At 39.3% G+C, this 24,710-nt stretch overlaps 1 protein-coding gene and 1 long non-coding RNA gene across 6 annotated transcripts in view; one reads left to right on the top strand and one right to left on the bottom strand.

Annotated features, from left to right (window-relative positions):
- Positions 1–18,866, top strand: part of LOC119481650 (protein Dok-7-like) — a 41,926-nt gene extending 23,060 nt beyond the window's left edge. Inside the window, exons 8-14 of one of the 4 annotated variants that reach the window (XR_005205243.1) lie at positions 2,884–2,932; positions 3,110–3,730; positions 5,865–5,953; positions 8,014–8,083; positions 15,945–16,124; positions 17,195–17,631; positions 18,129–18,866. Coding sequence is in view for 3 of the 4 variants with exons in the window: in XM_037758765.1 (XP_037614693.1) it covers positions 2,884–2,932; positions 3,110–3,730; positions 5,865–5,953; positions 8,014–8,083; positions 15,945–16,124; positions 17,195–17,331 (1,146 nt within the window). In the remaining variant the exon portion in view is untranslated. Of the gene's footprint in view, positions 1–2,883; positions 2,933–3,109; positions 3,731–5,864; positions 5,954–8,013; positions 8,084–15,944; positions 16,125–17,194 lie in introns of all 4 variants that reach the window. The other 3 variants (XM_037758766.1, XM_037758765.1, XM_037758767.1) reach the window with 3 other exon arrangements.
- LOC119481715 overlaps positions 10,338–24,710 on the bottom strand; it is a 124,318-nt gene continuing 109,945 nt past the window's right edge. The window contains exons 5-10 of one of the 2 annotated variants that reach the window (XR_005205251.1): positions 20,241–20,374; positions 19,778–19,869; positions 17,169–17,304; positions 12,355–12,554; positions 10,781–10,914; positions 10,338–10,620 (exon numbers count right to left, since the gene is read on the bottom strand). This is a non-coding gene — a long non-coding RNA (uncharacterized LOC119481715). Of the gene's footprint in view, positions 10,915–12,354; positions 12,555–17,168; positions 17,305–19,777; positions 19,870–20,240; positions 20,375–24,710 lie in introns of both variants that reach the window. The other variant, XR_005205250.1, reaches the window with a different exon arrangement.

The following is a 24,710-nucleotide window of genomic DNA, read 5'->3' as shown; positions in this document are numbered from 1 at the left end:
GTGTGGAAGTGACTGGGATCATTCTTTTATGTGTAAGGAAACATCAGGCTTGACTTAAATATTGCTTTCCTAACTTTGTAAAACAAAATGTGACCAATAAATACATAAATTTACTGAATTGTTATCTATTATTAAAATAATTGTACACCAGCAACTTGGTAAAAAAATCCTCAAAATTAACAGGAATTACAATTCAAGTGTAAACCTTTTTTAATGCAGCAACAAATTGGTCAAAACTTAAACAGGAATTAAAATGCCAGTATATAATCTATATAGTATATACAGATAGAATTAAATTGAATTGATCGGCCTCATTGTCACTGATACCCGATCCAGCTATTTGAGTCAGTATCTGACATATCCGACATCGGTATCGGTGCATCCCTAACTGTGGGGATTATTTTCTTAATCGTTTGGTCCATAAAATGTAAGAAATTATTTAAAATGCCCATCACAATTTACCAAAGCCCAAGTTTACATATTCAAGTCACTTGTTTAGTCCAACCAGCAATCAAAAACTCAAAGATATCCAGTTTAATATCCTAGATGTCTAAAAGAATAAGCAAATATTCACATTTGCGTTACCGGAACCACAGAATGTTTGGCATTTTGCTTAAAAACGACTTTAATCTGCTATAAAACTAGTTGATTAATTTTTCTGACAATGAACTATTCCTTTTATTGACTAATTGTTTCAGCTTTTACATTGTGTAGTCGTGAGAAGTCGCTGTAAGTGAAGAAAGACGTGTTGGATTTTAGGATAAATCAGTTTTTGCCCTTTGATTTGGAGATGGATCCTGCTTGGCTGTGATACATTATAGTCTTTCATCTTTTATACCAGCTTCATACTCATTATTTCTTCCTCATGTGTGATGATGATTTTCAGTAGAAACCTGCAGTATTTTATCAAATAGCTTCTTGCACTCTTTAAGGCTGAGCTTGAGTTATAATTAAATCTTTTAAACATCCAGGTGCAAACTCTAAAAGCTTTTTTGTTCTGGTCTGTCCATGTCGTGTTTATTGGAATACTCTAACCATGTAGCTCCACCTGCTGGTAGTGCATTTAGTTAAGAAAGCATATTGCATTTGATCACCTGAACAAAATGTTCTTTCTCTTTGTTTTCCTTCATTCAGTCCTCGGTGAACTAAATTAAACATGAGAGTTGTTGGCCAGAAGCTGATGGATCAGGCACGAGCAGTGTGGGAGGGCATTTATCACCCTCCGCCTGAGCAACACATTCCACCCCTGTAGTGTTTATTGGCTCACAGTTAAAGGGCCAGTTCAACAGAAAACAGACTATAACTAAATACATGTTATTTCACATTATGGAGTATATTTATGAATGTATTCAGATGATTTTATCATAATTAATTGTATTATAATTGCAATCACGCTGTTGTCAACAGACTTAAAAAGGGTTTGTCTGGCTGGTTTGAAGACGGGGGAGTATGGGTAATAAATCTCCAGCAAAGTCAGAGGGAAATTGTTTCAGTGTGATGGATGTCGTCATCTGACAGCCATGGACCTGACATTCAGAGCATTCACAGCCATAATTCCTCACAACTTTAAAATTTAATTTACTAAAGCTAAATATGGAGGACTGAACCTACCAAAAAGTATCCATCTATCCATCTACCCACCTAAATAGATAAATAAATGTGACATAAATTGATTTTCTATTTAAATTTGCCTCTATATTTATTTATCTTTGTTTTAATTCCCCCATCTACTTTAAATTTTCCCATTTATTTTTTACTAACTTTTACATTTATTTATATTTTTTTATTTATTCAAAATGTATTTTTGAATGTATTTATTTATTATTAAAATGTATGTATATTTATTTATTTCTGCATGATTTTCTCTTTGCATTTTTCCCCTATTTATTTCCCCAAACTCATTTATTTCTGTATTGTGTTCTTTTTGTATTATTTTCTTTATACATTGCTTTTTACATTTTTTTTCTTTTTACAAGTAATGTAAAAGCGATGTATAAAGAAAAGAATACAGGGAAATGCAGAAGGAATGTCATGCAGAAATAAATATATACATTTATTAATGAATAAATACATTTAAAAATACATTCAAAATAAATAAAGAATAAATACAAAAATAACTAAATAAATTGGAAAGTTAATACAAATAAATAAATAAAAGGGAAAATTAAATACAAGTAGATAGGGGAATTAATACAAAGGTATATAAGAAGCAAATTAAAACAGGAATATCAATTTATGTTATTTTTGACACATTAAATATCTAATTTATTTATTTATTTATTCACTTCTGATTTTGGAAGGTTTTGTCCTCCATAACTAAACCGTCCAATGTGTTGAGCTTTTAAAGGATAAGGCTGGTGATATTGTATATTATGTTATTGTCAACAAATCCCATGAAAAGACAATGAATTGATCTTACTAACAAATATTGCCTGTGTAGCCAAAGCCTGATATATCTTATTCCTCTATGCCACAGAGCTCCATTGTTGTCACTGTAATTTATTTTGATTAATTCCACACACCATTACTGTCCTGCTGCTGTAAATACTCACTCGGGTACCAAATCAGTAGCTGAAAGTAGTCCCCAGTAAATTCCTCCTGTTTGAGTAACGTTTTCTTACAACCACAGTGCCCAGCTGTTTAAGGAAATTATGTAGCCCTTTTTTAACAAATGCAAGTTTATAGTTGGGACCGTTTTTCGGCCTCTGGCTGAAAGCCGTAGACAGATTAATGCGCTGTCAGTTTTTCGTGTTTTCATGGGATTGTTGGCAAAAGAAAATACAGATCATTGCCAACTATTCCTTCAAAATGCCTCATATTCATCTAATTAAGCCAGTTTGTGTTAAAAATGTAATTTGTATAATTTTCTATTTCATCTCTCAGGGAACACCGCACATCCCTGCAAGTGGTTCAGCGATACCTGCCATACCAGGTAAGTGTAATTAGTTGAAATATTGTATGTACGCACACTGCATGCATTGATTCGTTCATGCATGAACAGAGTTGATGCATGATTGAGAGAAAACATTTATAGTTTGCAGCCGCAGCTGTGCTGATTTGATTTGGGACAGGAATCAAAGTGTGTTGAAGGTTTTTTTTTTGCCTCCAGAACATCATATTTTCAATCCGGCAGATCAAAGTGTTGACAAATCACCATGCAGACCCTGCACTACCAGTGAATACGGTATTGCGGTGAAGAAAATGGAGAAACCCTCTTCTGGCTCTGGAAGCATCCACAGCTCCGAGAAGCCAACATTGGAGACGAGTGAGGATTCACCGCCGTCAAAGAAAGGAAGAGAGAAATTAGCCAGTCTCTTAGCTGATCTGTTGGGCTTTCCGAGCGCAGATAGGCAGCCCGAGGCAAACACTAACAGACTGAACCTGTATGAGTCAATGAGCCCTAGATTTGCAAATGAGCTCAAATCTGCACCCACTGGCACCTGGAGACCATTACAAGATGCACAGCAAGACAAAAGAGCTGTCATCTATGAAAACTGTTTAAAGTGTCAAGGGGAGCACTGCCACCCTCCTCCACGGGTCGCACCTGCTGTAACGTACCACAACAGGAACATTTCAACTTTACAAACCTTTCTGCACCCGAAGAAAAGCCCCGAACACGAAGCGGCTGCTAATGAGGAGCTGCTCCATCAAGCTCCCGGTGATGGATCACGCAGCGGCGACGGGCCGTGTCAGTACGAAGAGACGAATGGTCGAACGGTGTCCGGCGAAGGTAAGAGGCCTCTTCTCCAGTTTCCTCTTCACCTCAAAGCTTCTTCGACTCCTATGGTGTCCTTTTCCTCTTCACTGCCATAAAATGGATCTTCTTCTTTTTTCCGACTTGTTGTTGATGTTATCATCAATAAAAACCACACACTTTCCTCCTGGCTTCCTTTTTGCTTTATGAACTGCTTGTTTTCTCTCTGCACTTTGTGATGTTTCCTTTACTTGTGTCGCTTGGGGACTGTGAAAAGTAGAGGGGATTGAAGTTATTGCATGAGTTATGAAATCATAAATGACATTTAAGCTCTATTAGAGACTGACTGATACCAAGGCTAAAAAAATGTTGTAATGGTTTATAAGTTGTAACTACTGTCTTTATTCATGGTTATTAAATCCTTTACCGATGCCTTCTGTATGAGTCGTAAGCCAACTTTTGGGTTGCCAGATTTTGAAAAATCCTTATGTTTGCTTACCTTTAGGAAAGGTCATATATTAACAACATGTTAAGCATTTATTTATCGATTACAACGTTATTAAAACAGACAATAGCATTAATACCAAATAAAAAGGATTAACACCGCAACCTGGCAACCCATAACTTCTTCCTTCTTATTAATGGCTTTTAACCAAATTATAAATGATTATTTAGTAAATGATTTATCAGCCACCAATGAGCTGCCTTGTTGGGAAGTGGAATCCAATATTATATATATATATATATATATATTTTTTTTAACAAAATATTTTTGATATGGCATACTGCAATTGTGAAAAACAAACTTTTCTGTACCCTCTAGTGGACAAAGTGTGTAATGCTCACAGTGTTTTTAAAGAACCTCAGACATACATGATCCTTAGCATTTCGGTTCTGAAATTTCTTGTTACATCTTGGCTGATTGACTCAGTTGACGGTGTATTAGGTTCACCTCGCTAAAACCAATGCCGTCTAATACAACAATCCTGCATTGTATTGCGTTATATTGACAGGTGTTATTTTGTCCAATGAATCCAATACAGTTGAATCAACACCTCATAAAATAAGTTTCAACAAAAACTGAACATTATAACCTTCTTAACCTAGAGGTTATTTATTGCTGGGCTGTTGGAGTAGACTGTATTTGTTTTAGCTAGGTGTACCTAATAAATTGGTAACTGAGTCATTGTTGCGTCGGGGTGCCGCATCGCCCTGAAGGGGTTTATATCACACAATGACTGGCTTGCTGTACATTATACCGCTTATTACACCGCTACTTACTTAAGAAATCAATAATTTGACACAAAAGCGGTCCGTCGGAGTCCAAGATCAGAACTGCGTCCATAGCAACGGTCTGTTATACATAGCAACGGTCTGCTATAAAGAAATAATAGACCATAGAACGCCGTGATTGACCAATCAGAATCGTGTATTCAACAAAAACGTGGAATAAGTAACAAGAAATTGCAGTGCAGAAATAGCAGTGATATGTTTGAGGTCATTTAGAAACAGTGTCGCTGTCACATAGTTTGTAAGTGTTTGTAAAATGTCCCACTTCTAAAAAGAAATAGAGGGAATCCTTATCAAAAATGGACAATTGGCAGATATGTTTTTTTTTTTTAATTCTCAGATATCTATTGGTATTGACCTTAAAAATCTATAACGTCAACATTAATATATCTGCAGTAAACTAAATTGTCAATGTTAATATATCAGTCTGGCGAATATAAGGGCTTTCTACATTATAAAACAGAACGTATCACTGATAACTGTGTTTAAATGTTAGTACTTAGATTGGCTTTTACATTTACATAGGACAGGAAATGAATGACACTAAATGTCTGCTGCATGTTGAACCTCTTTTGTGATGTTTGTCCCTTGCACGGTGTCACGTTGTCAATACAGCTCTTATTTCCAGAACCGGGGATGCTTTTTCTCCATATGTAACAGTTAGTGGTATTGGGAGATGATGAACCAATCCAGTGTTACTTGTTCCCACCACTGGATCTGGACAAATTCATGCATTTAGACCCAGAGGGCACCTTGTGTGATTCATGAAATGGATTAAAAAAAAGCACAATGTGGGGTAATTGCTCTGGCAAATTGGCACAAGAAATTGCAGTTTAATTTCTTGTATTTAAAACACACACTGTTTTTCCTTTCTCAACAGACAAAAGGCTTAATAGTAAAGAGGAAAGACGCAGAGCTGATCCTGCTTATGCGATCATGGAGTGTCGGGCGCCGGAGAGGAACTCAGAGGTAGGCCAATCCCAAACTCTCTAATCGGCTTTATGCTATCAACCACTTACACATTTGGACTGAGTTCAGCCTAACATTTTATGGTAAATGTCTGACATCATGGGAAATACTATGGGAATAATAGGCTTAAGTAATATCTGAAATTGAACATGAAAAAAATGTGTTAAATCAGCATTTTGTAGGTTTAAACCTCTTGTCCAGTTAGTTAACGTGGCTTGTTGAGAAAGTCTGGATTGCCACGGTTATGTTCTCAAGTCTATGTGCTGAAAACATAGTGTTAAAGTGCTGTACTCGATGTGTGTGCAGTCTCTTAAGCATAAGCTTATGCTTTAGACTCGTGTGTGAGGTTGGTGTGTGATTAAGACAACCTGTTCTCGGAGGTGTTCGTTCCGCCAAAAGGAAGAAAGCAGCAGCAATAGAGATGGATGATATGACCTCGGAAGTACACTCAGTATTTAATGTTGTTCTCGAGAGGCGTTCTGGTCGTATTGGAGGCTGTTGAATGTTGTTGGTGTTATAACTCTCCTGATAGTAGGATTTATTGCTCAGCTTGTGTTTGTATAAACTAACAGCTGATTATGTATCACGATTAACATATTTACCTCCTTTTAATGAAAAAGTTTTAGAATACATCAGTATTCCTCTCTTGCTCTGAAAGTTTTTTAGACAGGAACATGGGCTAACTGGTTGAATCTGTCCTTGGTTGTTGTAGCTTCGTTTTAAAGGGATTTCATACTTTGGGAAATGCTCTTATTTGCTTGAAAGAAGCCAACATGAATCTACACTAGCCCACAATGCACGAACCAAACTGGCTCTAGATAGGCCCATTGGCGTTTTCTCATGCCACCAAATCCTACACACTGGACCCTGAACCCCTGGAGTGCCCCGATACGGAACATGAATATTGAAAAACAATGCTAGAAGCTGTCACTTAAAGTGTCCAACTGCTGGAAAATGCACCAATATGCAGTAATGCAGCCAATGGCCATTACATATTTCCCCCTTTATGTACTAGTGTTTGCTGTGGTATGTTGGGGGGGTAACATGAACACAAGGGATGCCAACAGACTGAACAGGCTGGTGAGGAGGGCTGGCTCTGTGGTTGGATCTGAGCTGGACGGTCTGGAGGTGGTGGCAGAGGGCAGGATGAGGAGGAAGCTGGACGCTATCCTGGAAAACCCCTTCCACCCCCTCCATGATGAGCTAGTCAAGATGAGGAGCACCTTCAGCCACAGACTCATCCCTCCTCGGCACAACACAAAGCGCCTGGGTCAGTCCTTCATGCTGGTAGCCATCAGGCTCCACAACCAAGGCTGACCCCCATATGAGAACTATTAGGACTTTTAAGAAATTTAAACATGCACTATCTGGCGCACTTTACACTCACTTTACACTATACATCCTATATACCACTTTATTGCTGACTGCACATATGTACATATTACATTTATTTATTTATTTATTTATTGTACATACTACATTTATTTATTGACGGACTGTACACACTATGTTCACCCATTCACTCTGTATCTTTTACATTTCTATTATTGTCTTTAGAATTTTTGTATACCTTTACCTCTCCTGTGATTCACTGTGATTGCTGATGTTGCTGCTTTGACACCTGAATTTCCCTCCGGGGATTAATAAAGGTCCATCTTATCTTATCTTAGTGTCATTCATTCTCAGCATGATAATCAATCCCTCTTTGTGTGCAAACAGTGGCCTCTCATGAGACTGAAAGCAATATAGCTGCACTCCACCACCGATTTTTCCCACCACAATAGCTGTGCTTACTGTCTGGAATCAGATATTGCATGACTACAATATAAAAAGGCATGGTTATCCATCCATAATGACGAGCCATTGCAGACAGTGTTTCTACATGTAAGACGTGGCCCTGAGCTCTCAGTAAATCTTGAATTTCGGCCTCTGTCTATATAAATACTCCTGACGTGTCAATCGAGCTGTTGAAGAGAAAAGTCACACTTTCTTATGTAATAAACTTGTGGGTATAGTCGCTTACTGCAAATTCTAACCTCGCTGTCCGTGTGTCTCGCTAGGCAGAAGAAAAAAGCAAGTACGAGCTGATGGGCAGCTGTGGTCAGCAGAGGTTCCTCCAAGAGACTGAAGGTGAGTGAGACGTCAACCAGTTAAACAACGGTCTGAACGTTTTCAGCCGTGTATTACCCAGGCTTCTTACAATGACCAGGGCTCTCTTACATAAGGTGAATTAAATCCATGAGCAATGCCCTTGAATAAACAAAGGCTATTAACACCTGTTTACTTGGCCTGCATGAATAAATAAATGAAATGAGGCTCCATTCAGTGTCTGAAATAGCAGACTGGCACGAGGCATTGCAGCCACAAGGGTGATGTTAGGAGCAGACGTACTCCACACACAAATAATGTTTACTTGACTTTATTCAGGGTAATGTACTGTGACATTGACAGCAAGTTGTTTACATAAAGTCTATAGCATGTACTGTACAGTGCTGCATAATGAGTCATAATATCTAGAGCCAATTGCACCAGCTTTTCTTAAATTCAACCTTAGCCTAGTACAACCTAAGTGGATTGAAATGAACATTATGGGTCGAGAAATTTGGTCAACAACACGTCTCACTCGTTTCCCCTCGGTTTCGTTTGTTGTCTGTCCTCGCACTCGTAGCTCTGCATGGTGGCTGGAAGTCCCTGTCGTACTGGAGAGCAGCATTTATGCTTTGTTCGTTTACAGTTTCTTTGTCAACTTCACAATAGTTGTGCAGAACAAAAATAAGCTTATATATAAAGTAAAGTCCTCCGTTTTATGTCCAGCGACCTCCTCAAAGCCACAAACCGTGCCTTCAAATGTCCGTTCCGTAGGGCTGATAACGCCACTAGACACTCGCAAAACGTTCAATTAATAACTTGCCGGAAAAGTGTCACGTGATAGGGGGAGTGACGAATCAAGGAAGGACAAGTCATGACTGATAAGACCCGATCAAGATGTTAGCGTGGGTGTCTGCGTCACCGTTTTCATAGATCTCCGTTTTCTGCCTGTCCAGACCACAATGTAATTTTCAAAAGAGTCTTCAAATTAAACGTATTAGTGTGGATTCACCAGGGATGTTTTTGATAGTATCACTTTATTTTACAAATCTGTAAATTCCTCATAATTTCATGGAAAGAATTATGTAAGTTGGCACTATGTTAAGTAAAATAGAGATGCTTTCTGTTCATTTCTTTTTCCAATTAAATGCTAAGATAGCCTAACCTAGAGTTTCCAATAATGAATTAATGATACATGAATATTTTCCCGGGTTTAAGTCGAGCAGTTCTTTTAAAGACGTTCCTCTGCATATCATTAACTGCTTTTGATTTTTTTGTTATGGTTCTTTTCAGGACACTTTCAAGGAAAGATTAAAACATTATCAGGAAATAACTGACCCATAAAATAGTTACATTTATCTTTCAGAAAACCTTTTTTTTCTTTTCTTTTTTAAATTTTTTAGTACGGTAGTTTCATGGCTTGTACTTGTACTTTTGTTGTTGCTAATTTTACAGTGGCATCTGAGGTTAAAGGGACTATTTGTAACTTTCAGAAATGCTTGTTAACAGAGACACCTGTGGCCGTTAAGTCAACTAAAGTCAGCATCGGGCTCGCGCTTGCTTGCTCTAAATAGACATGAACGAGCATCGCTCCAAACAGTGAGGCGACACACGTCAGCTAAAACCACAATATCACTCTATATTTCACCTGCTTGGCAGTAATGTTAGCTGACTAGACAAAGGTCTCTCCATGAATCACTGCTGATCCTAGTGTTGGCTTTTCCTGCTTCAGCAAAAGCGGGTCGGTGCCGGGGCTGAAGCAGGAAGAGAAACGTTATCGCCTCCCGACTGCGACCGCAGGGAGACACCGGAGTTTTGGTTTGAGGCGATAATGTTTCTCGCTGCGGAGCCCCGTCACTTCATAAGACACGGGAAACCTCTGTTGGTCTGGAAGAGCTGCAGCAGTTATTTCTGCACAAACGTCCACTGTACATTCACTAGATATTCTCAGAGCTAAACTAACTCTTCTGCAGTGTGGAGTGTGCGCGCATGCTCGTCTAGAGGTGGAGCGAGACAGCGAGAATGCGCGCGGTGTTTGAGTGAAGGCAGGCAGGCAGAGAAGCAGTGACTCCGGCCACACGCGACCGGTACATTTATACGCTTAAAAAGTTACAAACAGTCCCTTTAAATGCTTGTTTGTTAGTTACTACATGTAAAGTTAAGTGTCATTAGAAATTGGTCAAAAAAAGAAAGAAAAGCATAATCTTAGGTCTGGTGTAATGATAGTACAAAAGAGGGACAAACTGGGGCTAAACAGGGGCATCAGTTTAAATTGTTTATTTGTTATTTATGATATTAGATGAATCACATATGAATCTATAAAGCACATACAGGTATGAGTCACATACATAATTTGTGTTACCATTAACATAATTTAGAATAAAAGACGAGTTTCAGCAACCTCTCTTTTCCATTGTGTCGTGGAGGGCTCACTGCAGCGTGAACATTCATTTACCCATCTGCATTTTATGTAACGCCATAATCTCGAGTTACGTAAGAACCAATTGTGTCCAGAGAAAACCACACACAGATGTCTAACCAGACAGAGAGTGCAGGGACGCGCGACAGGATACCTGCCCCTGATGGTGAGGTGAGAGGACAGTTGTCGGGGGACGTTTGGCCACTTAAGCATCCAACACCTAGAAACATGCCCTCAGTCTAATGCACACCTGCTCTAGGAAAGTCCCAGCAGCTGTCACAATGTGGCACCAAACCCATCCGTCATGTTCATGTACCTACACACACTCACGACTCGGCTCCCATGTCATCTTTCCCATCATCCTGCCTGAGCGGGCGGTTAATGGACGGGGACGTGCAGGAGGCGGCCAAGTCCAGTGGCTCAGGTTTACGTGACGATGCACGCTCGATGGCAACTGAAATGAGTAAAAGACTTAATGTGATGTTGTAGTAGTATAACACTTTCATTATACAGTTAGTAGCTACGACCGATGATGTTATATTTGGCTCCATATTGAGACATTTGTTCAGGCTGTTCTAGTGTGCAATCATTACCGTTTTTCTGTGGGACATTTCCCTGTGGCACTGCTATTCTTGAGGCCTCTATACAGTACACGGTGCAACGACAGCAATTTTTGCAGGTTCATTGTCTGTCACTTTAACATAGTTTGTGACCAAGATTTTATCGGACCCATTTTTGCACAAAAGTGTACGAGGTCAGTTTGAGGTATGTCAGATTTTTCAGTGAATCCCTGGTGAAGGCTTAATGCTCAGTTTTTAGTTGAAACTGTTTCAGAGAGGTGTTGATTCAGCTTTAGGAACATTTTGTCCACCCCCATTTCTATTGATGAAAATAGGCTAAATAACAGAAACACAAGTCTGTCTAATGCAATACAGCAGCACAAACTACATCCTCTAAATGAGCTGAATCAACACCTCTCTAAAACAGTTTCAACAAAAACTGAACTTTATAACATTCATGAAGGGAGGATTTATTGCAGGACTGTTGTATTAGTGCATTAGCTGAGTTTTAGTAGGGATGTTACGTTACCATAAATTTAGTAGTCAATACTAATACCAGTGAAATTCCACGATTCTCGATTCCAATTTGATACCACGGAAAAAAACAAAAAGTAAAACAATAAATCTTATGTAACATACACCGCTTTATTACCGTCTGCATACTGGTTTTTGTTCGGAAGTTATTATTCCCTCTATTATCTATCTTGTATTACTGTGAAAACATCTCCTTCAAACATCTGTATTTATTCAAGTTTCTAATTGGCACCTCCTGTGTTGATATCGGCAGGACGAGAGCTAGCTAACGTTCGCTGTTAGCAGCTGGTAAGCAGCACAGTCCTGCAAGGAGCTAACCTCTAACGTTAACTAGCTCTCGTCCTGCCGATATCAACACGTATCTGTTGTTTGCAATGTAGCATTATCAGGGGAAAAAGTAGGGTGTGTGTGCATCCCCTGGGTGCGTCGGTAGGGAGTTTACTACGTCCCAAACACCTTTTCTATCGTCCCTTGGGACAATGAGACTACATTAGTCTCGAGCCTGTCTAAAAACGAGTACCGTCACGTTTTCAGAATTTTGGCATCAACTTGGTACCGAAGTATCGGTTGTCGTGACATCCCTAGAGTGTAGGACCACCATGTGTACTGAAGACCAAAGATTTCACGACGTTTCTCTCATGATTAATTTGTCTGTGACAGCCCAAAATGGCGTTGTGTAAAGGTGCCTGTTAGTTTCAGTCTGGTCGTTTTCTCACGGTTGTGGTGTACTCAGAGTTGCTTTTGTATTCATCATCTATTTTGATCAATAAGTCAGTATTTGGGTATTGGATAACACTCACCCACCACCGCAGAGACCCTGGCGGTAGTATCTTTGGCTTGGTCATGCGATTTGATTAGCGACGTTTCTGGTGGGAAGCCAGTGAGGGAGCACGGCTTTTGTCTCTGCACCAGTCACACCTGCTGGTTGGTCTCTTGCACAGAGGATGGGATCTGTGAAGGGATAGTGTTGTCCTGGTAAAGTCCTTGTTTGCAGGTGAAACTGAGGAGAAAGAGGGAAAAAAAACAGTGTCTTTATGATGAAGACTTTTTGCCGTTTGATTATTCAAGAGTATGTAATCTTTTAAATGAGGTGAAAATATGATGTAGCATCAAATCTGGACTTGTGTTGGCATTTTGAGTAAAGCCGTTACTCCTTTGGGTTCAGTCAGCCATGTTTTCACCTCCACCTCAATGTCCTGTCTGCTAGAATAACACGCGAAAGGTGTGAAACCAGCTTGAACAGGCCTCTCACCCTGAAGACACGGCTGTCATTAGACCCGTCATGTTTCCTCTCAAAAGCAGTTGACTTGGTGAGTCCGGGTCACTACACTCAGACAGGTATTGCCTCTGAAATCTCCCCTTGAGGCTTTTCGCAAAGTGTATTATGGAAAAGTCCTTCAGCCTTATAGCTGTGGGCAAAAACCCACTGTTGTAATGGCAGCCATTATACAACACCACACTGCAGCGAGGGCTGCTTGGTGTCTGATCAATTAGGGATCGGGCCTCTTAGACGTTGCCAAAGGCTGCACCCAGCGAGACTCTGCCGGCGTCTAATAGCCTCTCACTCTTTGTACGGGCGTTCCCTGGGGTCGATGCCTCTGAGCTGCTGGTAATGGCCGCTGCCTGCTGCCATTTAGGAAGTCAATAGCAGGTGAAATCTTTGTTGTCCCCAAACGTTACGCATTACCCAGCCTCTAAACAAAATTTACAACGCTTTATCTACATGATAATATAGCTGTCAAATACAGATGCATATGAATCCATGACACTAAAACTAAAACAATGTATTTTATACAGCATTTCATAGTTTTACAATATGATTGTAACTCGTGTATTTATCGTTATACTGGTATAAAATAACTATAGTCTTCTAGAGCCTCATTAGTGCTCTGAGCAGTAAATGCCCCCAGCTGAACTGCTTTCTGTTGTTGTCGTGCTCCGACTGCTGTTAGGTTTATTTCACACACAAAGCAACAGAAGTTAAATGATCAGTTTTCTGTGATCTAGATATTCTCTTTAATCTTCAAACATCAGCAGTCTTGCAATAACTGACATAAAGGAAACAGATTTTTCAGCAGTGTTTATGTTTCTAAACTATACATGGTGTTTGCTTTGTTATGAAATGGTAGAGTTCAAGAGGAGTTTATCAGTGTAGTTTTAGCTGATGTACAGTGCTTAAAATTACTGTACGGGCAGTGTAGCCTCACACCAGTGTTAATTTGTTATTAATTAAGAGTCTTGACTGGTTTACTGGGCCATAAATGGGACAAGAAGTAGCTTGTTGATTTGTAATCGTAGTGGCAATTACAGCTGAAGTGATTAGTCATTTAATTAGAAAATTAATTGGCAACTATTTAAACTGCAGATGTTTTGACAATTGTAATGTTTAAGTCATTTATCAAGCAAAAATGCCCCAAAATTGGACGATTTGCTGATTTGCTGATGGTCCCTTTGGGATTTTTTTTTCTCCACATTTTTTAAAAACAATTTATAGACGGACCAATTAATTGACAAATCAGCAGATTATGCATGATGAATGCAAATGCAAATAATCGTTAGTTGCAGCCCGAGTGGCGAGTCGATGCTGCCAGTGAAAGGATTCTGTTTGAAAAGGGGCTAAAAATAATGAACATCCTTGTTAATTACTGGAAGAGCTCAGTGCTGTAGTAGGACGACGACAATTTTGAATGCGCTATTCCAATGAATAGTGCTGATGTAGGTGATCTAAATTTATCAGTTAATTTGGCTTTATTTTCTTTTAGTCGTTCTATTTGCACACAAGTAATTAACAAATGTATAAATCACTGCTCAGGAGAAATTCAGTACATCTTGCTTTTCACTAGTCTCTATTCATGGGGGAGAAAAGAAGTATTCAGGTTATGCTAATGTCTCAGATATCCTTGAGTGTACACTCCCCTTGGTTTCGAAGGTTGAAGCTATCTTTGCTGGCATTGTAGACACGGGCACGATACGCGCCACAGAGCCCAGATATGCACATATTTTATGCAGTTGTTCTGAAACTGCATCAAGAAGACACTGAGCTCTACAGCGTTTATTCTGCACCTCTTTATGCTGGTTGGCTTTTAACGGTAAAGCTTCCTGTTTTCACTGGAAACCATCTATCAAGCTCAATAAATTACACGGAAAACGCACTTTAGGCAACACTGTGGCAATGATTTGTGTTTGACAGGAAAAGCTATTCAGTAGAAATGGGTTGAGGCGATGTTTGTTTGCTTTACTTGACACCTTTTTTTTTTTCCACTTACTACATTATTTAATCAGTTGCATATACTCTTGAAGCTTTAGCTGTTTTTACTCCTAACAGTTCTCGTGTTCAGCATCAGCTCAACGTTAAATTGTAGTCAGGTTGCAATTAAAAGCACTTATTTAGTACATTTAACAGTGTTTTTCTCATTTTAAATAGAGAAATCTGCCAATGATTTGTACCTCTGTTGGTGTTGGAAATACTGGAAAATCAACCTAGTTTATCTGGATTTTGTTATTTGCAAAGTTGTTCCGTTGAAAATATGACCTAAAAAATCTAGTTTAACGGTAATTTGATTAAAAAAAAAAAAAATTAAATTTGGGTCAGTAAGCGCACCAGAAAGTATTCACATGTTTAAGGAATTGGATATTGGCTACGGAGCGCTGATGGTGGAATTAAAAGGGCAATAAGTTCCGGTTTTACTGCCTCATAACATTAAATGACCATAATGCATCTCATAATGTATCCCCGGGGCCTAACTAATTATGTATAATTAGCCTCTACGGGGGGGAAAGGGCAATTCAGTGGGATACATGTTGTGCCAGTGTAGCTGTTGATCCCATATCTGCTGCTGTGCTTTACTGTTGAAAACAACTGTGACTTTAATGCAGATGTCTGTATTTGAATGATTCTAATTAACATTACGCTGTTGATAAGAGATTTCCAGCTTGTGATGAAGGTTATAATGACAAAGTGTTAAAATAACATCAGCCATACCTTTGATTTCTTCATTGTTATCTTTTAATTAAGGTCGTGATGACAAAAACAAATAACCCTTTATTAAAGACATGAATTGTCTCTTTCTCTCTCGCATTCAAAATGCTGTGAAATAATTGGCTATGTTCATTGTAATGAAGAAATAGTCATCTAAATGCAACTGCATGCCTCTTTTATGAGTTTAAAATGTTCTTTGGTTGACAATGGAGTTATTTGGCAGTATAAGCTATCAAGCTGTGGCTTCAAAGACCTTGTTAGCAGAATGAATTACTTGTTGGTTTTGGTCTCTTCTGGGGTTTTGTTGATAAAAATGAGTGTTCACACCTTTTTAAAAGAAGCAAATGACACAAATGAACAAAACTCCCCCCTGTGCTTAATTAACACTTAGCGTTGCTCTTCTATTGACAGGGTCAGTGTTCGTTTTCCCACCAGAGGCACCGCTTCCTGACAGGCCTCGCAGTGAAGGTGTGACGTATGTGAATATTCCTGTTAGTCCCACATCCAAGAAGCAGCTCAACTACATGGAGCTGGAGCTGCAGGAGACGGGTCCTGGGCCCCGAGGGACCGTCACACATCTCCCGACTCAGAGTAAGTCACGCATATACAAACGGCTTCTCTTTAAAGCAATTATGACTAGTTTTTACCATATTCAGACAGCAGACATGTAGAACAAGTCAAGGTGGCATTTTCAGCCCTAGAGGATAGTTGTAATTTACAGTAATGATAATGGCGTTGCATTATTGTATTTGTCCTCTTTTAACTGATAATTGCCTACTGCCATATTTCATCTACTTGAGTAGATGACTTAGACTTAGAAAAACAGCATATATTTTCATCTGAGGAGCGAGAACTTGAGTTTTTGCCAGTTTTGCCACATTTTTTCAACATACTATATTCTGACTTTTTTATTACACTGTTTTCGACATACTATACTGTGATTTTTTTCGACATACTATACTATGACTTTTTTGACAAACTATGACTTTTTAATTACTTTTTTCAACATACTATAGTATGATCTTTTTCGACATGCTGTACTATGACTTCTTTCCAGATGCTATACTGACTTTTTTTTTCAACATACTATACTATGACTTTTTAATTACTTTTTCTGGCAGACTATACTTTGATTTTTTATGACATGCTATACCAACTTTTTTTTCAACGTGCTGTACTATGGCTTTTTAATTACTTTTTTCGACATGTTATATCAAGTTTTTTTTCGACGTGCTGTACTATGACTTTTTAAAGACTTTTTTTCGACATACTACTTTGACTGCTATACTATGATAGTAAATGCTATACTGAATTCTTTTCTTCAACATGCTATACTATGGCTTTTTTTTCCGACATACTATACTATGACTTTTTTAATTACTTTTTTTCAACATACTATACTATGATTTCTTTCGACATGCTATACTATGACTTTTTAATGACTTTTTTTGGACATGCTATACTATAACTTTTTTTTCCACATACTACTACTTTATTTTTATATGACACTGTCCTGCAGATAAGATTGTATAAGGTCCACTTTTAAATACTTCACAAAAAAATATATATTTCTATAATTTTCTGTCTATCCACTTAACATTTTGACGTTAAAATATTAGACTTTCTATGACTTACTTCAAGCTGTTTCTGCGTCTTGACAGGAAAGAGCTCCACCAAATATGCCCAGATTGACATCACCGCTACGGAGACGGCGCACAAAGTCGGAACGCAGCATGCCCTCGGTCGGCAGGAGGGCCTGCACACTCTGGATCTGAGGAGAAAGGGGACACCACATTGATTTCTTCATCACTGAACTGTTGATCTCAGCAGGATGTTTTTTGCCCAATACCAGCGTACTACATCAAACTCTCAAGTTTCATGAAACATCTCTCTGAGGAGGTTTTCAGTTGAGACTGTTCCCAAAAGATCCTCTAATGTTTACTGTTGGACTCATTCTCTGTTCTGTTCCTGGGAGTCACTTTGTTCAGTCTACACATACTTAAATCCCAGAAAATGTCGTCTGCTCAATCCATTTTCTTAGATTCAGACTTGCTTCTATAACCACAAAGCAACTGGAAGATGGAGCCTCTGCGTAAAGGTATGGCACCGGATCAGGAGTAACATTTCTTGTTCTCCTGTGTGGACTAGGGCATCTCATTAAATGGCATTATGTCAGTGCCAGAGCCTCAGGCTAACTTGAAAGATGATGTGCTAGTCCTGAGCTGAGTCACTGGCCCAGAGCAGAAGCATTTCACAGCTCACTCAGGCCAATCCTAATAACAAGCAATATGCTGTTTTTGGCCTTGTTTGGGAGAATGAGGTAGGGTGGCGGCAGGAGAAGAAGCAGCAACCACATCAGTAATTCCACATGTAGTTGCATGAAACTCACTTATTATTATATTCATATTTGGGGAAACTTTTCATCTAGTCTTACTCAGAATGTTGCAAATTTCAGGCTCACTATTAAAAATTGTAAGAACAGGATAATCAAAGCTTCTGCTTGGTGACATTTTTGTTTTGCCTGGGTGCAACTAATGGATCTGTGTTTATCATGAACAGAATCTCAATGCTGCTATTGTTTTTTTCTCTCCGCAGAGACTGTGAAAATCACTCTGCAACAACAAATATATCCCAGAACTGACTGTCTGGCCCTCACGGCCATCATTTGTCAAAATTGTGTATTTTAAAATAAGTTTGAAGTTTTGTTTTTTACTCACTGAAGTGGTTAAATCCTTTTTATTATTATTCCTAATTGTGTGTGTGCACATAGCAATTTTTACTGAAACTGCAATTTTGAAAAAAAGAAAAAAGATATTTAGTAAGTGTTTTGTAGAGCTATTTTAGTAGACAACTTTAGTCAATGTATTGTTTTAGTCTCGGATTACACTCTATTTTCATATCTGTAAATACATTTCCTTTCTATTTCGGTGATGTGGATTGTTATAAAATATACAGACATTAGAGACATTATGTATGTACAGAAAAGATGTATGGAAACAGACAGTGCCTGCTGCCTAAGGCACTATTTTTTTTCTTGTAATACTATTTTTCTTGTTAATTATTTATAACCTGAATCACCACTTTGATGTGCGCGTTGAGTTTTTCTAGAGTAGATAATATATGGGACTTTTCCCCCATGTACAGTTGTAAACCAGTTTGGTAAGATACACTATGATGAAGCATTTAAATGACTGATCTACAGTATGAAGGGAATATACTATATATATATACATATATACACTGATCAGCCATACATTAAGACCACTGACAGGTGAAGTGAATAACATAAATTTAAAAAATGGGCAAGCTTAAGGATGTGAGCGACTTTGACAAGGGCCAAATTGTGCTGTCTAGACGACTGGGTCAGATTATCTCCAGAACTGCAGCTCTTGTGGGATGTTCCCGGTCTGCAGTGGTCAGGACCTACCAAAAGTGGTCCAAGGAAGGAAAACCGGTGAACCGGCGACAGGGTCAGACCCGAGGCTCATTGATGCACGTGGGGAGCGAAGGCTGACCCGTGTTGTCCGATCCAATAGAAGAGCTACTGTAGCTGAAATTGCTGAAAAAATGAATGCTGGTTCCGATAGAAAGGTGTCAAAACAGAGTGCAACGCAGTTTGTGGCGTATGGGGCTGCGTAGTCGCAGACTGGTCAGGGTGCCCATCTTGTCTTAATGTTATTGCTGATCGGTGTAAATATTCCTCTCTTGGAATTGATCTTTGGATGTTTAAATAAAATCATGAATCATTATTTAATTTCTTGTTATTTCTTTTAGTTATGCGTCTGCTTGATGTTATACACCCTTTGGTGGCCATGTTAGATGTCTAATGGCATTGTACGACATAGTAATATGTCATAGTAGTCCATAAAATGCCAGAAAAATGTCATGTAAGAAGTCATAGAATACTACGTCAGAAAAAATGTCATTAAATGTCACAGTATAGTACATAGAAAAAAGTCATAGTATAGTATGTAAAAATAGTACAGTATATCGAAGTCACACAGATGATATAATAAGTCTAACAAAAGTCATAAAGAAATCACAGTAGAGTATGGGGGAAAAAAGTCATAGTATAATATGTCAAAAAATAGTGATAGTATAGTATGTCGAATAAAAACTAAAAAAAGTTATAGTATGTAAAAAAATAAAAAACAAATCAGCATAGTATGTCGAAGAAATAAAACAAGTCATAGTATAGTATGTGGGAAAAATTAAAAAAAGCCATACTATAGTACTCTGGGAACCTCCCTGCCGGGGGCGCAGTTGTCCTCCGGCTCACTGTAGCCATTGGGCCCCTCCGCCTTCACCGGGGACACTGAGAAGATGGACGACGTCCCTGCAACAACAAAATTACATTTATAGTTTCTCAAGTGCGGCCCGCAGGCCAATAGCGGCCCTCAGAAACATTTTGTGCGACCCCTGCACGTGACATGAACGGCATGCATTATATTTTAGTAATCCACGGTCCATTTCAGCACTAAGACGTTCAATAGATTGCATTTAATACAACTACTGGTGTCTTGCGAGTGTCGCAGGAATTATCAATGCTAGTGTTGTTAGGTAAAGTTAGTGATTTTGGTGGAGAACTCTGCAATTTAATGTGGGAGTGAGATGGAAAAGATATTTTGTCTTATGTGCGCACTTTTCCTCAATCATATGCTGGCTCCCTATACTGTATATTTTGAAAAAAAAGAAACCCTGACTTACAGTATTTGTGCTTTGGCTGCAAAGCTTGCATGGGCGGTGTCCTAGGAACAGTGCTGGCAAGCAGAGACTCATATCTGCAGTCAAAACATCTTTGCAGGAAAGGATCTGGGAGCCCCGGCTTGGCAGTGTGAAAGCTTTGGAAGAGAAACACAGCGCACATTATTTTCACAGACAGTGAGCTTTACAGATCAGGCTGTAAAAGGTCCATATTAAAAGCTCTCACACAGAGGTACTATTAATAGGGATTGTTCCTGTTCCACATATTTCCATGATGATGATGTATAGTCTGCTAGCTCTCAAAGCGACATGATTCGCGTTGACTTGTCACACAGTCACTCGCACTATAGACATCAACGTCGCTGACCTGGAATGAAAACATACAGGTCAGCGTAGCGTGTCTTGGAAACTCATTTACTCATTAAATTTAGTCAGAGAGAGCAGAGGAATATAGCATAATTGGCTGTCTAGGTGGTCAAATATTGATATAAAGAAATTAATGTTAATGGCATTGAGAAACTGGTGGCAGTAGTTAAATGAACTATGCAAATCCACAGACAGCTTGTGTGTAATTGCAGTGCCTGGTTTGATGTAAGAGACAGCGGTTTAGTCCTTGAGGTCGCAATTTTAATCTTTCCCACTGTGCCCACCGACAGTGAATACACCGCAGGTGTAATTCAGGACTACCATCTGTCTACCAGAACTGTAGACTTGACACTTGGACTTGAGTGAGACTTAACTTATTTGAGACTTGATCTGGTAAAATCCAGACAACAGGAGGTGGGTCTTGGATGGCCACATGTAAGGCCCATGTTAATGGGATAGTTTGGGTGTTTTGAAGTGGGGTTGTAGGAGGTACTTATCCATAGTAGGTGTATTACTTGCAGTAGATGAGGGTCTGTGTGCCGCCAGCTTGGAGAAAACAGTCGGAGCACCGACACCGGAGCAAAGCAATACAGGGCTGTGGACGGGGCCGCAGAAAAACTTATTTTAGACACCTAAATGAAAGGCTCACCTAAAGATCCGTTTCAGTGTACGCTACGGCGAATGGCGAACTGAAAGTGAAACGTATCTAAACTGCTTTCGTCATCTGATCCTGCTGGTTTTGGAGAGAGCATAGATAAGTTTCACTTTCAGTTCAGTTCCCCGTCGGAAAGGAGAAGGAAAGGGCTGTGTGACGGCAAGATAAAGTGGTGACAATATTCTAAATATAGTGTACACTTGAACTGATTTTTTTAGGTGAGCCTTTCTTTGGGTGTCTAAAATACGTTTTTCTGCCGTCCCCGTCCACAGCACCATATTGCTTTGCTCTGGTGTCGGTGCTCCTGTTTGTTTCTCCAAGCTGGGGACACACCAACTGTCATCTACTGTAGGTAATACACCTACTATTGATAAGAACCTCATACAACCCCACTTCAAAACACCTGAACTATACCTTTAAATTTACACATAAGACTATCGAGACTTAACGGGAGGTTGGCTTTGACAAGTCCTGAAACTTGACTTGAGACTTTTTTTTACAAGACTCACAACTTGTTTTGATAAGACTTACTTAGACTTGTCTCAACTGACTCTTGACTTAATGTGAGACTGGCTTTGACGTCACTTGAAACTTGACTTGAGATTTTCTTTGACAAGTCCACAGTCCTGAGACTCACTCACAAGTATTGAGCCTTGATTGGCAACTTGCTTTGACAAGACTTGGACTTAAACGTCCCTACTGACTCGAGACTAGTCTTTTTTCCTTACAGCTCTGATATCTACACCGTCAGTCTATTAGAGAATGCACTGTACAGAAAGCATATAAACACTGCCTTCTGAGTGTACCATCATATGTACAAGCCACCGTATTCAGATTCTCGGGTACATTAGGTTCAAAGAACAAAGGCTGTAGAGGCAGCGAATAAAGAGTCAAGGCCATTCTGTTCTGTTCTTTGTACTGGTTCAATTATCCTTCTCCCCTTCGCCTCGTAGAAAATTACATCTACTGAATAAGTAATTGGTACTTGCAAATCAAACTGTCTGATTTACTTTGTCAATCATATACTAACTTGTCAGAAAACAAATTCAAACCACTCAATCTGTTTCATTATTCATGCACGGTCATTTTTCCCCCCCTCTGCTTTTTGGTGCTTCATCACTGATCCCGCTGCTCTTTTCATAGGACTCAGAAGAAATGAAGATTAAATTTCATAAATTATGCAGGGACCAGGAGAAAGGGTTATGTTCAAGCAACAGCACTTTAAGTCCAGACAGGAAATTCCTGCCACAAAGTGCATTAATAATTCTCCAAGAACGTTAAATACATTATTGTTTGTTCAGCATCTGATGTCCAATGACCATAACCATTTACTTCACTCCTGCAACCCTGTTTTTATAGGATGAGGCGGGGCACCTTGAGTCAATATTTTTGAGTTACGGTGAGTTACGGTGAGCAGTTTTAGGGAAAAACTAAATCCATAGTAACTTTCAGAACTTCTAAATCAATTCAGGGCTGCGCTGTGGAACTTAAAGCTGCACTAATCAAGATTTTTTATAATAAATTACTACTATACAAATGATGCAATGTGAAAGGTGCCGTTCGTAGGAATGAAACCATTGAAAATGATCACCCGTCTCTGCAGTTCCCCTCAGCTCTACAGTGTTTTAGCGTCTTTCAGCTCATTGTTTTTTGTTTTTTTTACTACTTTTTGGTTCACTCTCACTGCTCTCAACATTGCTTAAAGTAAACAAGAAACAAAACTAAATTGTTATTCAAATAGTCAGCGGTCATGTCTATAATGTTATACCCGGCGCTACATGTCCACCAGGTCCGGCGAGGACAATAGGGGGCGCGCTGCTCCTTTCAAATGGCCGTTCAAGCAGTGACCTATACCTATCATGGAATGCAAGTGAGTGGTCCCTGGTTTTCTGGTTGCCATTTCAAACAAGCCCCCAGGAAGAGCGCCGGGCTTTGAAGCAAATTTTCGTAGTGGTAGTACAACTTCCGTGTCCGTCACATGATGCCATTGGGCCCAAAAATACTTTTTACATTGGGAAGATTGATTGAGACGTCTGTAACTCAGCAGATCATTTTAACTTCCCAGTACGAACAATTGAATAGCCCTTATTTAAATCATTAGGTTATAAAAATTGTAAAATGCACTTATAGCCGAATCCAGAGTTATTTCCCTTCCTCCATTCATGTGAATGAGACTCAGACCTGAGGGCTGGGAGGTGGAGTTAAAGGAAACGCTACTGCGCCTGCTCTATGGGCCCGATGGATGCGGAAGATCGCCGGAAGATCCCGGTACGTTATCACTCGGCAGGCAGCGAGCCATTTTGGCTTCATGCCCCATTGAGCAACTTTCATAGGAATGAATGAGAGCCCGCCTACAATGCTGTGGTTCTCTTTATACATCAATGGTTTCAAACAGGAAACAACATAGCGGCCTGCTCGTAAACTCTCTGTTATTCCGTCTAAGCAATCCACCAAAATCTACTTCTGAAAACATTCTAAGCGAGAAATAGGCTAAATCTCGTTTCATTGTAGAAGTAGATCGCCTAGTTGGTCTAAGTTTCGTGAGCCGGACGCGTCGAACTGGACGGGCTCATTTGCATAAAAGACTGTTCTCGCCCTTTCATTTTGAAAGAGCAATGGCCAATGAGGAAACTCAAACACTCAACCAGTCAAAAAGCTCCAACTGTACACTACCCGCCCAGCAACAAACGTTGCAACTAGATGTTGAACACTGCAGTGCATTTAGCAGCTAAAGAGACACATATTTCCCTCAGGAGCTGGTGGAGACCAAACTCCAGCTAAGAGGAGAGTGAATTACATTAGTCAGATGGACACAATGTCCATGGTTTGAATAATTTTATTAACGCCTCAAGCTACCGTCAACTCTGTACTATAACAAAGCCCGGTAAAATCCACAAATTAAACTTTAATCTAAATACCAAACCTCATTGCATGCTCACAAAATTATATTTAGTAACGTTTTACATAATCACCATGTGCTAATATGTCACGCAAAATGTAAATTTTCAGACAACTTGAACATTACTCACTGGAGTAATATCACTTCTGACATGTACATAATTACAACATCTGTTACTTAACAACTCTTCACCTCTGCATCATGTGCTGTATTTCCCAAGGAGGTTCATTTAATTCATCAGACATGTAATCACAAAACCAGTCAATTCACCATCGATCTGCCTTGATTGTCCTCGCTACATGACATCGTTGTTCATGCCACTCTTTTCCTCATGCTTCAGTCAATTCTCATTCTGTGTGGTGCACAGCAATAAATTAGATTACAGCAGCACATGATCTTCAGGTGGTGTCTGGCATGGCAACAGAGAGCGTAAAGGATACGGAAATGAATCATTTGTGGGGTAAATGTCTTTGCTTGCCTTGAGATACACTACACTGATATAATGAATGTCAGACCAGACTGTGTATGTTACAGTATATTAATATTAATAACA

This window comes from Sebastes umbrosus, chromosome 22 (genome assembly GCF_015220745.1).
Source record: "Sebastes umbrosus isolate fSebUmb1 chromosome 22, fSebUmb1.pri, whole genome shotgun sequence".
Taxonomy (NCBI): Eukaryota; Metazoa; Chordata; class Actinopteri; order Perciformes; family Sebastidae; genus Sebastes; species Sebastes umbrosus.
The sequence above is the reverse complement of the archived record's forward strand: the minus strand, read 5'-3'. Positions and strand labels throughout refer to the sequence as shown.